This window comes from Mugil cephalus, chromosome 19, assembly GCF_022458985.1.
Source record: "Mugil cephalus isolate CIBA_MC_2020 chromosome 19, CIBA_Mcephalus_1.1, whole genome shotgun sequence".
NCBI classification, from domain to species: Eukaryota; Metazoa; Chordata; class Actinopteri; order Mugiliformes; family Mugilidae; genus Mugil; species Mugil cephalus.
This window is the reverse complement of record NC_061788.1, coordinates 2,055,728-2,069,249: the sequence shown is the minus strand read 5'-3', so window position 1 is coordinate 2,069,249 and position 13,522 is coordinate 2,055,728. Positions and strand designations below refer to the sequence as shown.

The 13,522-nt window shown below is 42.2% G+C and overlaps 1 protein-coding gene across 2 annotated transcripts; it reads left to right on the top strand.

Moving 5' to 3' along the window:
* Nucleotides 1-465: 465 nt before the first annotated feature.
* Nucleotides 466-12,803, top strand: LOC124996703 (metal transporter CNNM3). 2 transcript variants are annotated; one of them, XM_047569977.1, is made up of 12 exons: nt 466-1,221; nt 2,505-2,839; nt 3,936-4,112; nt 4,204-4,361; nt 5,093-5,236; nt 5,310-5,468; nt 6,644-6,813; nt 7,502-7,598; nt 7,830-7,960; nt 9,732-9,861; nt 10,056-10,129; nt 12,729-12,803. In XM_047569977.1, the coding sequence occupies exons 1-11, from the start codon at nt 523-525 to the stop codon at nt 10,103-10,105; spliced, it is 2,250 nt and encodes a 749-aa protein (XP_047425933.1). In that variant the 5' UTR covers nt 466-522; the 3' UTR covers nt 10,106-10,129; nt 12,729-12,803. The 2 variants fall into 2 exon arrangements, with proteins under 2 accessions (XP_047425933.1, XP_047425932.1); XM_047569976.1 differs by lacking the exon at nt 10,056-10,129.
* The last annotated feature ends 719 nt before the right edge of the window (nt 12,804-13,522 follow it).

Below are 13,522 nucleotides of genomic sequence, written 5' to 3'. Positions count from 1 at the left end.
CAACTTGCCCTGGTGTTTTATATGCTAATTCTGTAATCATATGTTAATTCTGTACATTTTTGCCTATTTTTTTTTTCATTTTATTTTACTAGATTTAACTTGTATTCTATAATTTAAGTCTAAGTTGCACACAATATAGATTTGTTTCAGTAAAGAGTAAATCAAACAATGATGTGATTAATTCAGTGACTCCAGCTGAGGTCCACGGTGTTTAATGACTTGTTTTTGTGAACTCTAGGATAAAAAAACTCCTCTTCTTCTCACCCTAACGCCAACTCGCTGCTTTTCACACGCTTTTTTTCACACGTCTCAATAACAAAAAAGAAAACGTTAAGATTCTTGAGCCAGAATGTCTGTTAATCCATCAGGAACCCCGTTTGAGTTGCACCAAAATGGCCGCCATACAGTCTCAGTTTCCTTGCGTTCGTTCGTCCTCGCTTAGCCCGCCTACTTCCCGGTGGGCGGGGCCGCTGCGGGGCTCGATCACATGACCATCACGGAGCCAGGCTGCCCAGATCCAATATGGTGGCCAGCTTGGCAGGTCTACGGTTCCTGTTGATGATATTGTTGTTGTGCGGGATCAGGAGCGGCGCCTGCAGCCAGGAAGCCCCGAAGGTTCTGGGGCTGCGACTGGAAGACCCGGCGGCTCTGGTGTGCATGAAGGATCGGATCATCTCTGCGCCAGAAGGAGCCACGTTCGAGCTCCGTCTCTTCGGGGATAATCTGAATGGAAGCTGGCCGTGGGTGGCGTTCGCAGGGGCAAGTGGCGGGGCGGCCGGGGCGGTGGGCGATGCTCCGGACCCGTGCGGGGACGAGTCCAGCCGCCGGGACTCCGCCTTCCAGGTGAGGGACGGGTTCATCCCGGATGAGAAGTTCAGCGGGCTGCTGACGGTGGACGTCCGGAGGGGCAGCATCTCCGCAGGGGGCGAGCTGATCTACTACCACCTGTGCGTGCTGAGCGAGGGGGAGTGGGCGTCCGTGGGTCCGGACAGGCTGCGGATCAGCACCGACACCGGTCTGCCCGAGGATCACATCCCGCCGTGGGGTCTGGCCGTGCTGGTCGTGCTGATGCTGCTGGTGTGCGCGGCGCTGAGGACGGTGAACCTGAGCCTCCTGTGGCTGGACCCCGTGGAGCTCTACGTCCTCCACAGCTGCGGCTCCGAGGAGGAGAAGCGGGCCGCGAAGCGCCTGGAGCCCATCAGGAGGAGGGGGAACTTCTTGGTGAGTGTCCGGGAGAAGCTGCGAGGTCAACACGCTTTCATGGCTTTTTATTTTACCCTCCAGAGTCTGAAGACTAGACTTGGAATAGGGACTAGTCCCCTGACTGTCCAAAGACTTGACTCAGACCTGGTTAAGAGACTGGCCACTTATTTTGAGACTTATATCTGAGAGGACAAAAGACTTGACTCTGACTCTGAAAGTCTCGGTCTAAAGACTTTTTAAATACTTGACTTGCGTTGGTCTTCTGAAGACTTTGACTAGTTTTAACTCGAACTTCGTCCAAAAACTTGACTCTGACTTGGTTCTGAGATTCACTACTTCACTTGGACTTGTTCTAAAAAGTCTTGACTAAAGGTTGGTCTAAAGACTTTTTAAAGACCTGACTTGGAAATGTGGAACGTTGTCCTAAAGACTTGACTTTGTGTTCGAGTTGTTTTAACTCAAACTTTGTCCAAAGACTTGACTCAGACCTGGTTAAGAGACTCGCCACTTATTTTGAGACTTATATCTGAGAGGACAATAGACTTGACTCTGACTCTGAAAGTCTTGACTAAAGCTTGGTCTAAAGACTTTTTAAATACTTGACTTAAGTTGGTCTTCTGAAGACTTTGACTAGTTTTAACTCAAACTTTGTCCAAAAACTTGACTCTGACTTGGTTGTCTGAAGATTACTATTTACTCAACCTTGGACTTGTTCTAATTCATACTTCACTTGACTTTCCAAAAGATTAGGTTCTAAAGACTTTTTAAAGACTTGACTTGAATATGTGGAACCTTTGTCTAAAGACTTGACTCAGACCTGGTTAAGAGACTAACCACTTTACTCGGACTAGTTTCAAAGACTTATTTTAAAACTTGACTTGATACTGTGGAAAGGAACTGGGACTAGTCCTCTGACTTTCCCTAAAGACTTGACTCGACTTAAGTGTGGTTCAAAGACTTGAGTTAGTCTTGTAAGATTTTAAGTTTGACTTGTTTTAACTCGACTTTGTCCAAAAGCTTGACCCTGACTTGGTTCTGAGATTCGCTACTTCACTTGGACTTGACCTATGACTTGGACATATTCTTTAAATACTTTACACTTGAAGAACTGGTCTCGCTCTTGGATTTGCCTCATAAAGATCTGACCTGTACGTGGACTTACTAGACATTGTAGACTTGGATGTTGTACAAAAGTCTTGAGACTTTTCTTTAGACTTGATTGGAATAAGTCAAAAATATCTGGACTTTATAAACAGAGATGTGAATTAATTAACGCCCACCTCTTGTGTGTCTTCATCCAGACATGCTCGCTGGTGTTCCTGTGCGCCCTGGGACACTCGGTCCTGGGCGTCCTCCTGTACCGGGCCCTCGGCTCCATCGCCTCCGCCGTCTTCACCAGCGCCTTCCTCATCTTCTTCCTGGCGGAGCTGGCTCCTCACATCCTGTGCTCCGGTTACGGCTTCCAGCTGGCGCCCGGTCTCACCTGGCTGGCCCAGGTCTGCATGGTGCTCACCTTCCCCCTGTCCTGTCCCCTGGGCCTGATCCTGGACCTGGGCCTGAGGAGGGACATCAGCACCTGTGGGATCAGAGAAAGGGCCATGGAGATGATCCGGACCAGCGTCAACGACCCCTACAGGTAGAGATCTGAAGAGGGGTGGAGGTGAACTCAAATAACTAGGGATGAGTCTGGTTCAGGTTTTATCTGATAGAATGAAAACATACAAACTTTGTCCAAAAATGGTGCCTTTTTATTTTTAAGGCATTTTGTGACGTGCAACAAACTATTATAATTATCCTAATAAAAGCAGCAGAAACACAGAGGCTACTTGCAATCAACTTTCAATTTTACACCTTTCAACATGTTTGGACAACTTTAAACTTCCCTCCACTTCTTCTTTGATCAGTTGAGTCTTTCATGGTCAGGCTGAAGAGAGTCACTGCCATGAAACACCAAAAAGGCCGGTGCATGAGATTACAGTGGTGTTTGCTTTACATGCATTCATTTAGCAGCAATAAGTTGGTTCCTCGACATAAATTACACATTAACAACATTAAGTTAGTCACCTGAAGAAGTCCAGGGATGCTCCTAACTCAGGATAAAATGCTATACGTGGTCAGACGTTGAGTCTGATTGCAGGTGTTACCTCCTTTGTTGCAGGTCCTTCTAAGGTGAAGTCCAGTCAAACTTTTAACTAGACATGCTAAGGGAGCTAAGCTAATTAAAAACTCACTGGCACCAAATGAATCACCCAGATCAGTTTGGTTGCTACCATTAGCATTAGCATCGTTAGCTTTATGTTACTGAGTATCGGTCCCATCCCTAGAAATAAACCAAAAAACTTCTTAAATCTACTAATGACTTTCAGTCCAGATCATCATCGTACTTTACCCTGAAACATTACTTTCACTTTTAATACTTTAATTTAATCAGATCACACGTTTTTGAACAGTTTGACCCTTTGATACAAACTAAAACTGGACTTTAAACTCTCGGTTCATATCGACTGTTTCAATTTTCATCTAATTGACAAGTCACAAAAACTCGAGACTTGGATTTTGATTTGGACAACGTCTAACGACTCAGACTTGCCTCTGATTTTATCCTGAAGATTTGACTTTGACATAAATCTTAAGTTTGATCCAAAGACTTGGTTAAGAGAGGTCACTTGTTCCAAAGACTTTTTGGAGACTTGAAGTCCTCAAACGACTGACTCTCTGTCCTGTTTTTCCAGTGAGTTTGTTAAGGAGGAGTTCAGCCGTGGGACGCTGCGCATTAAGACGGTGGAGGACATCCTGACTCCCCTGAAGGACTGCTTCATGCTGCCCAGCTCGGCCGTCCTCGACTTCTCCACCATGTCAGAGATCATGCAGTGCGGATACACACGAGTGCCGATCTACGAGGAGGAGAGGTGGGAACAGGAACTTTACCGTCACGTCGTAAGACGGAAAAAGTTTGTGGGACCAGTGAGTTTGACAAAGAACATGTTTGATTTCCTGCAGGTCCAACATCGTGGAGATCTTGTACGTGAAGGACTTGGCTCTGGTGGATCCGGACGACTGCACGCCGATGACGACCATCACCAAGTTCTACAACCACCCGCTGCACTACGTCTTCAACGACACCAAGCTGGACGCCATGTTGGAGGAGTTCAAGAAAGGTGGGGAAGAGAAAGTTACCATCACGATTTGTTGTGATTTGTTGTCCAGAAGACTTGACTTGAGTTGGACAAGTTTTCCAAGGACATGACTCTAACTTTTTCTGGGAGGCTCAGAAGAGCTACTCTTCATCATTTAGCTCCGAAGAACTATAAGTTGGGAGGCAAAGAAGCTAGGATTGCTACCCTTAGCTGTTTAGCTAGAAGGAGCTACATTTAGTTGGTTAGCTTGGAAGAGCTACTATAAGTTTGAGGCAAAGACGCTAGGAAGAGCTTTATGTGAACCAATCAGAGTGAACCAATCTCTGACTGTCTTATTCAACCTGCTGATAGAAGTACAACTAGTGTCAACAGTGCACGACAAACCACCAAAAGCAGAGACACAGACATTCACAGCAGACGACCTTCGGCTCAAAAGGTTTGGAGACACTTTCTCATTCAATTCAACGAGAAGGTGTCTCCAAACTTTTGACTGGTCCACATTTTTGGAAAACTGGAGCTGAACATAAGCTGAATTAATTTAACACTTTTTACGTCTTTTTGTATTTAACCAATAAATTATTAATTTACTTGCTGGGGCATGTTGATACTGAAAGAAAGTTTAAATCGTTGAATTTGTGAATGAAGTTCTGCTCTGAGAAGAAGTCATTTTCACCATGATTTCTAAACAGTAGTTTTTTGGATGCAAAAATATGTCTCTTATACAACTTTAAATGTGGAACGTTTTCTATCAGGAAACTCCCACATGGCCATCGTCCAGAAGGTGAATAATGAGGGGGAGGGGGATCCCTTCTACGAGGTGCTGGGCCTGGTCACCCTGGAGGACGTCATCGAGGAGATCATCAAGTCGGAGATCCTGGACGAATCCGACGGCTACCGTGAGTGTCTGTTTGTTAGCGTCTTCAGCCTCTCGTATCTGTATTAACCCCTTTATGTGGCGTCGTCCTGCAGTGGACAGGAAAGTGAAGCGCCCCCTCCCTCCGTTGGAGATTCCTCTGGAGCCTCGCAGCGCCCACGAGGAGTTCTCGCTCTTCAAGCCTCCCGAAGGAGAACCCAAGATCCGCACCTCCCCTCAGCTCCTGCTGGCCACGCACCGCTTCCTCTCCAGAGGTTCGTGTTTATCGGTCAATCTTTACCTCCGGGTCTGTGTGTGGTTCACGACGCATACATGAATAAACAAGTCACAGGTTAACGCAGCAGAAGGTAATGATTGAAAGCAGGAACCTTATGTTCGCTCAAAGCTCTGTCTGTTTTTAAAGTTGGGGAAAAAGTAAAGTTTACGATGTCTTACACATACCGCCTCAGAGGTAGTTTAGTATAATCAGTGTATTTTTTAATTTTAATGACAAGAAAACATCAAATATATCCTTGTTTAAATACAGTTTCCACATCAAAACAAATGTAAACCGGTAAACGGACCTTCGGCTTGTTGTGTCACGGCCTTAAGCAGCAGCTTTGAACCAATCAGTGATCTCTCTCTGACCGAGTCTGAATTGGCTGAAAAGCCGCCAACAAAGGTCCAACTAGTGTCAACATTACAAGAGAAACCACCTAAACCAGAGCCACAGACATTCCCCGGCGGCTGACCTTCGGCTTGTCATGTCACGGCCTTAAGCAGCAACTTGAACCTTGTTTTTTAGGCTAAATTCAACTGAACTGTTGCTAAACATCAGCCGAATTAACTAAGTCTAGTTTTTCTTTTGCATTCAGACAATAAATAGATAATTATTCGCTGGGACATGTTGTTACTGAAGAAAAACTTAAAAACGTGGTGTTTTTCTATGAAGTTCTGCATTGAGACAAAATCATTTTTACTCAGATTTTTTTTTCTTTTGAACGCTATACAAATTAAATGCAGGAGATTACACCTGTAGGGATTTTAAAATAAAAATATGTCTTTGATGGAATCCAAAGTTCACTAATCAGGATGTAAATTCAGAATAAGGTCAAATTTGTCTCGTCTGCCTTTAGAAAGTAAAGTTTTCAAGCTTTACACTGTATAGAGACAAACATATTAATAAACACGTCCTCAGTGCTCGAATATAATTATGCTCTTAGGTACTAGATGTTTCACTAGTAAATGTACAGTAAATTAAATTAGATTACAATAATATAATCATAGTAATTAAAGTGAGAAAAGCCAAAACTTTACAAAAACTTTCTACTCTCAAAACATGTCGTCAGAACTGAATTCAATAAAATGACCCTAAGGATTATGAGAACAGTGTTTCTGCCCTGACTTGTTTCATGAAGGAATAAACTTCCTGTTTCCTGTGCCTCCGTAGAAGTGGAGCACTTCAACCCGGGTCGAGTCTCTGAGAAGGTCCTGTTCCACCTCCTCCGTCACCCCAGCGTCAACCAGGAAGTTCCCTTCGACCCGAGCAACCGGCTAAGCCCCGCCCACTACCTGTACACCCGCAACCACCCGGTGGACTACTTCATCCTGCTGCTGCAGGTTGGTACTCGCGGTCCAGACTTCATTCCTGGCTTTCCAGGAAAACTTGACTTCGAGGAATCGGGAGAGATAAGCGTGTGTCAACTTGAGAATAAGCACGGGTTCGTTTTTAAAGACGGTTACAGATTACCTCCGGAGTATTAGTGACGCAGGCGTTAACTTTTATTGCACCTTGATTACAGCTCTGCCGTCCTGTTATGAAGATGTTTGAAACCGTTTTATTTTTTTATCTCAGAGGAATAAAATGCAGGGTCAATATAAAAGATTAGCATCACCGATCAGCCACAACATTATGACCAGAGAAGTAAATAATTTAAAAACCATCTTGTGATAATTCAGTGTTCTGCTGGGAAACGTTTGGACCTGGATGTGGATGTTACTTAGACACATAGACACACACAAATGATTTAGGAACAACTTAAAAAAAAAAAAAAAAAAAAAGAACAAGGTCTTGAAATTCACTAGATCCCAAACTGATCCAGTATCTGTGGGATGATCCATGGAAGCTACTCCACCCTCAGGTAGGTGGTCATAATGTTATGCCTGATCGGTGTATATTTCCTAAAATGACATGAAATTCATTTGTTCAAGTAGATAAAGTTTCTTGATATTTTCAAAGCGACATAAAATGTTTATTAGATGTTTCTGTCTTTATTGAATGCAGCGTTTTTCCTGGTTGTCGTTTCAGGGCCGTGTGGAGGTGGAGATCGGTAAAGAGGGGCTGAAGTTTGAGAACGGAGCGTTTACGTACTACGGCGTGTCTGCACTGACGCTGCCATCTTCAGGTGAGACCGTGAACGGCATTTTAAAAACAGACGCTGGAAAAAACCTGGAAACCAAACAGAGCACGAGGAGAGAAAACATAAAAGATCCCAGAAAACAGTCTTCTCTAAGGTTTCCAGGTTTTGTGAAGCGACTTGAGACAGTTTGTAGTGTTGTTGGTGCTGTATCAATAAATCTTTAAATGTATTTCTTGTAAAAGCCGTGTTTAATAAAGAGATGGTTTGTGGTTTCAGTGCATCAGTCTCCGGTGTCGACCCAGCGTCACTCTCCCAGGGATCCCTTCGAGGCAGCGGACGCCGCCAGCCCGTCCAGCTACTGCCCCGACTACACCGTCCGAGCCCTCACCGACCTGCAGCTCATACGGGTGCGTACATGTGTGTGTGTAAATGTGTTTATTATATAGCTCAGGGGAAATTTAAATTTAAATAAACAGACCTTGATCTACCCTACAGTGATGAGCTAGGCTAATTAGCTTGATCTTAATCACTGGTTGTCAAAGGACACAAGGTCATCTTAAATTTCCAACTTTATTTTTCTTCTTCTGTTATTGGTTGGATTTGTCAGTCGATTCGTTGGTACAGTAAATTAGATCAGAGGTCTTCAATGTTTTTCAAGCCAAGGACCCCCAAACTGATGGAGCCCCTACCTACTATATTATACTCAGCCTAGTGCTATTTATAAATATACATCATTATTATGATTTTGTGTGTGTGTGTGTAATGTGTCTAGATAGTGAGGAGAAAGTTGACGGGTCAGACGCTGCCTGGTACAACATACAGTTAAATGGCTGCGTCCTCCCTGGGTCCAAATATAGGGTGGAACTGTGGTCTGCAAATACTTAAGAGACAAAAATATAATTAAATCTTATCAATTTCCTGGATATAACAAAAAGAAGTGAAGTATTACAGCTTATAGACTAATGTAGGTTAAATATGGGAGAAACTATAGTTTTTACACTTGTACTGTGCTTGTTTTTGTCCTTACTACGCTCACACAAACTAGAGTAGGAGTGCAAATACCACTATAAAGTAATCCTACACTTTTAGTAACACAAATACTAAATTAAACTATACAGACTAAATGTTGAAGATAAAGTGACTGTTTACCTGTCATGGTGTGTAGCGCCATTTTGCTTTGACGTTTTCCACGTATTTCCGACCTACTCCGGCTGCTAAAACTTTTTGGGCTTGGAGGTCGGATCTTTCTGAATTCCGAGTGCAATTGAATGCAGCATTAGTACCGTAACCGCCAGCACCGTTAGCATCAGCACCGTTAGAGTCAGTACCGTTACCGCCAGCACCGTTAGCATTAGCACCATTAGCATTAGCCCCGTTAGTCTTGGCACTGTTAGAGTCAGCACCATTAGCATCAGTATTGTTACAGTCCGTACAATTTGAATAGTACGTTAGCATAAGCATCGTTAGTGCCAGCACCGTTAGAGTCAGTACCGTTAGCATCAGCTCGATAGCATTAGTTCTGTTAGAGTAGGTACTGTTAGCATTAGTGCCGTTAGCATCGGCACTGTTAGCATTAGCACCATCATAGTCAGTACCGTTAGCATTAGTTTCGTTAGCATCAGCACCTGTTAGCATTATGGTACCCAGTATCTGTGCACATCCTTATAGAAGGATATTTACTTACTTAGTAGTTGTTCAGGTTGAGCAGCAACGACTCGACTCCATCAACTACATAAAAAATGTAATATAAAAAAATATATATATATGTTTTTTTTTTTACATTATTTATTTATTGTTGCACACACATGCACAGACACACGTGCATATCTTCCTGTCATGCACACAGATATATATATATTTACAGTACAGCATTAAACAATAATTACATAACTAAAACAAAAAATACAAAACACAATAATACAACGTTTTGTTTAGTGAAAAAAAAAAAAAAATGCAGTTCATTTCCATCAGCGTGTAGATGCTTACCGTCATTGGGGCTGATGCTAACAGTTCTTCAATGTCCTCCTTCCCTAACGAGTCATTAATGACCTCAGACGTCCCTCCAGTCCTTCAGAACTGAAGAAGATACTCGGATGAAACCTCTTCTTTCCATTTAGAGCATTTCTGGTAGTGAAAGTGAAATAATGCGTTGCGGTTCCTGTGGTGTCCGTGCTGCAGGTGACACGTCTGCAGTATCTGAACGCTCTCATGGCGTCGCGCGTCGGCCAGAGTCCAGATCCTCCGGAGATCAAGATCCTTCCCAACAGTCAGACCAAGCTGCTCAACGACAGGAACACCACCACACAAGGTAGCGCTGCTGAAACCTGCCGGGGTCTGCAGCCCGCCGACCCCTCGCCCAGCCCCACGGCTTCCAGGCGGCTGTGGTTCTGTAGGAATGTGCTTTCCTGTTTGCCTCCAGCTCAACTGAATTAATTTTCTCTTTGTCTTTCTTTTCCCTCCTCGCGTGCCTCCGTGTCTCCTCTTTGTCTCTGGCCTGTTCAGAGTTTCCTGTAAACTTCTCATTCTTTGATACCATTGAGAACTACTGTTAGTGGTTTATTATTTTTTTGCATGAGGTAAAGCAGCCTCTCACTGCCCCCCCCCTCCTCTCTGGTGCAGTCCCTGTCTTTCACCTTCATCCTGTCTTCTAGCATGTTGATGTTAGTTTCTGTCCTTCCTTATAATGTCCTCTCTCCTCCGTCCTGCATGTCTGAGGTCTAAAGACACCGATGATGTTTCATAACAGCAACAGAAGGTGGTGAAACATGTTCTCTGACGTCCATGTGAGACGCTGGTTTTTAAGGGTCCAGTCAGTCGACTTCTAGACGGAGTTCGTTTTATCAACAAAGATGATGGAAAAGTTTTCAACAACGACCGTTTTTCCTGTGACTGAACAGTTACAAACTAAAACTAAGAGAAAGTGTTAATTAGACGAGACTAGAATGTTATTTGAGTATCGGTTGCTCAGAGTCATCTCATCCAACGTACTATGAAGTTAAATTAGTCTCATCTAAGTACTATGAAGTCTCATCTAAGTACTATGAAGTTAAATAAGTCTCATCTAAGTACTATGAAGTTAAATTAGTCTCATCTAAGTACTATGAAGTTAAATTAGTCTCATCTATGTACTATGAAGTCTCATCTAAGTACTATGAAGTTAAATTAGTCTCATCTAAGTACTATGAAGTTAAATTAGTCTCATCTAAGTACTATGAAGTTAAATAAGTCTCATCTAAGTACTATGAAGTCTCATCTAAGTACTAGGAAGTTAAATTAGTTTTATCTAAGTACTATGAAGTTAAATAAGTATCATCTAAGTACTATGAAGTTAAATTAGTCTCATCTTACTATGAAGTTAAAGTTGTCTCATCTAAGTACTATGAAGTTAAATAAGTCTCATCTAAGTACTATGAAGTCTCATCTAAGTACTATGAAGTTAAATAAGTCTCATCTAAGTACTATGAAGTCTCATCTAAGTACTAGGAAGTTAAATTAGTTTTATCTAAGTACTATGAAGTTAAATAAGTATCATCTAAGTACTATGAAGTCTCATCTAAGTACTATGAAGTTAAATTAGTCTCATCTTACTATGAAGTTAAAGTTGTCTCATCTAAGTACTATGAAGTTAAATAAGTCTCATCTAAGTACTATGAAGTTAAATAAGTCTCATCTAAGTACTATGAAGTCTCATCTAAGTACTATGAAGTTAAAGTAGTCTCATCTAAGTACTATGAAGTTAAATCAGTCTCATCTAATCTATGAAGTAATAATCATTAAGTATATGAGTTAATAGTCCACAGTAGTGATTAAATAAATCTCATCTAATAGATTGATAGATACTTTATTGATCCCAAAGTGGGAAATTTCACAATTTCACATCTAAGTAATATAATTTCCTTCTGACTTTTTACTAACATATTTAGTGGACAGTAAAGTGGATGATGGATTAGCATTTAGCTAAAAAACATCCATAAGATACATATATCTAATGTATCTGTGGAAAAACATATATTATATCTCAGATATAAGCTTCATTAAATTGGTCCAAAGACTATTTACCTTTTTAATCCTCCAGGTCGAGGTAAAGCAGTTACAGCACGGAGGGTTATATCCAAAATATTAAAATATGCAACAAAGGAGAAAAATGCAAGCATACCGGTCAATGGCAAAATCTGAAAAAAACCCGTGACCTCTACCTCAAATACAACGAGCACAAAATACTACACGAAAGATGAAGTTACAATTACCTGTTGAGACGATGTGTTCAAGTTTGATGTAAACATAACAAAACATAACATTAGAGCGAGCTCCCAGCATTGAGACCCAACAGCTAAAGTTAGCTAGCGAACATGAACTCACTAGCTAGCTAGCTAACATTAAGTTAACAACATTATATTAGCCAATAGTAACCACAACTTAGATATACAGTTTTGTATATATGAACGTCTTGCTAGCTCGACGTTAGCTAGCTATCACTGAAGCTTTAGCCCATTCTAGCCTTAGCTCGGGGCAGACGTATGTATGTTTGTTTATTTTGTTCGGACGTAGCTGTAGTGGCGTCTTCCGCACTGTTTGAGCTACTTCAGGATGAACACGACCCCCCAGGTAAACTCTTACCTGTAGTGTCCCACGACACCACGTCAACATTTATCTTGTCGGAGTTCAGCAGCTTGACGGACCTTGTTTACATAGTAACCGTTGCTAGGATGTATGATTGGGCAATGACCGCTCGGGGCGGGGTTTTGTGAAAGGTCAGTTCTCTTGTGTGACTGTTGAGCACTTTGCGCACCCTCCATCCACCCCAACCTCCTCCCATAGACACCAATGTTAGATTCTTCGTTACACAAACCATCTGAAGGCAGAAAGAGGCTGGATTATTGTTTGTTCATGCAGAGAAACCTCTAATATGGAAGTCGGGGTACATGTTTCACACCAGATGTGCTTTAAAAAAGTTGGAAAAGATGGAACTAAACTAAAATATGAAACTTAAAATGATCTAAAAGTTTCTCTAAACTCGTCTTTGCGCCATCTTCCAGTCGCTTTCCTTTCGTGCGTTACCACCTCCTCCTGCTCCTCCTCCTCCTCCTCCTCCGCCGCCGCCTTAAAGCCTCCTTGTGTTTGTTTACCTCACCATGACCTCACCCCAGCTCTCCTCTCATTGGTCGGGTTCCACAGGTGGCAGCCGATCCCAGGAGAGCTCCACAGAAGAGGAGGCTCATGGGTAGTGCGGTTCTATCTGCACACTGTAAAGAAAAACAGCAACAACAACCAAGTAGATTTTTTTTTTTGTTTTGTTTTTATTGATGAATCATCTATGGCTGGAACGTAGTTATTGGACAAGACTGGAGTGAGAGTGATTTTATTTGTCTGTTGTGTAGATCTCACTTCTCCATTCCTCTTATGTGCTTTTCATCGCAATTATCTCTTTGTGTTGTTTTATACACTTTGGATTTAATACGTGTAAATATTTAATATAAATATGGATATAGAGTGGCAGGAAAAATGATGTGATCCATTTTTTTTCTGCATTAGTTCATCATAAAATAAAAAAAAAACAGTAATAAATCCTCGCATTTCAAATGAATGACGCTTTATTTTATTTTTAAAAGAAACAATAAACTTATCAGGTGGTTCGTTTATAATTTAAGACAAAAAAAAAATGCACATAATTCCATATGGTTCACTTCCTGTTTCTTGCCACGTTCTATGAATCCGTTTAGTTTTATTTTGGCGGTGCCTTTCTTCCAGGTTTAGCCTCCTGTACTAAACTCGTTGCATTGCCACTTCCTCACTTTAGCCTGTCTGGTGCCAAAGCTACATAACGTGTCCTCTTTTTTTTTCCTGTGTGTGTTTGTGCGTCGAAGTATCCGTCCGTTTCAGACACTAAACAAAACATCGGAGTTGGTCAAAGGCAGGTTTGCACCGTGGAGAAGTATTAAGCTATTTTTACGAGTTTGCGAGGTACGTCC

Bases quoted from the DNA above. Each gene is read 5' to 3' on its own strand.
- LOC124996703 (XM_047569976.1), top strand. From the start codon at position 523: ATGGTGGCCAGCTTGGCAGGTCTACGGTTCCTGTTGATGATATTGTTG. The intron at 2,840-3,935 runs GTAGAGATCTGA...CTGTTTTTCCAG, and splicing joins AGCGTCAACGACCCCTACAG to TGAGTTTGTTAAGGAGGAGT. The intron at 7,961-9,731 runs GTGCGTACATGT...TCCGTGCTGCAG, and splicing joins CCGACCTGCAGCTCATACGG to GTGACACGTCTGCAGTATCT.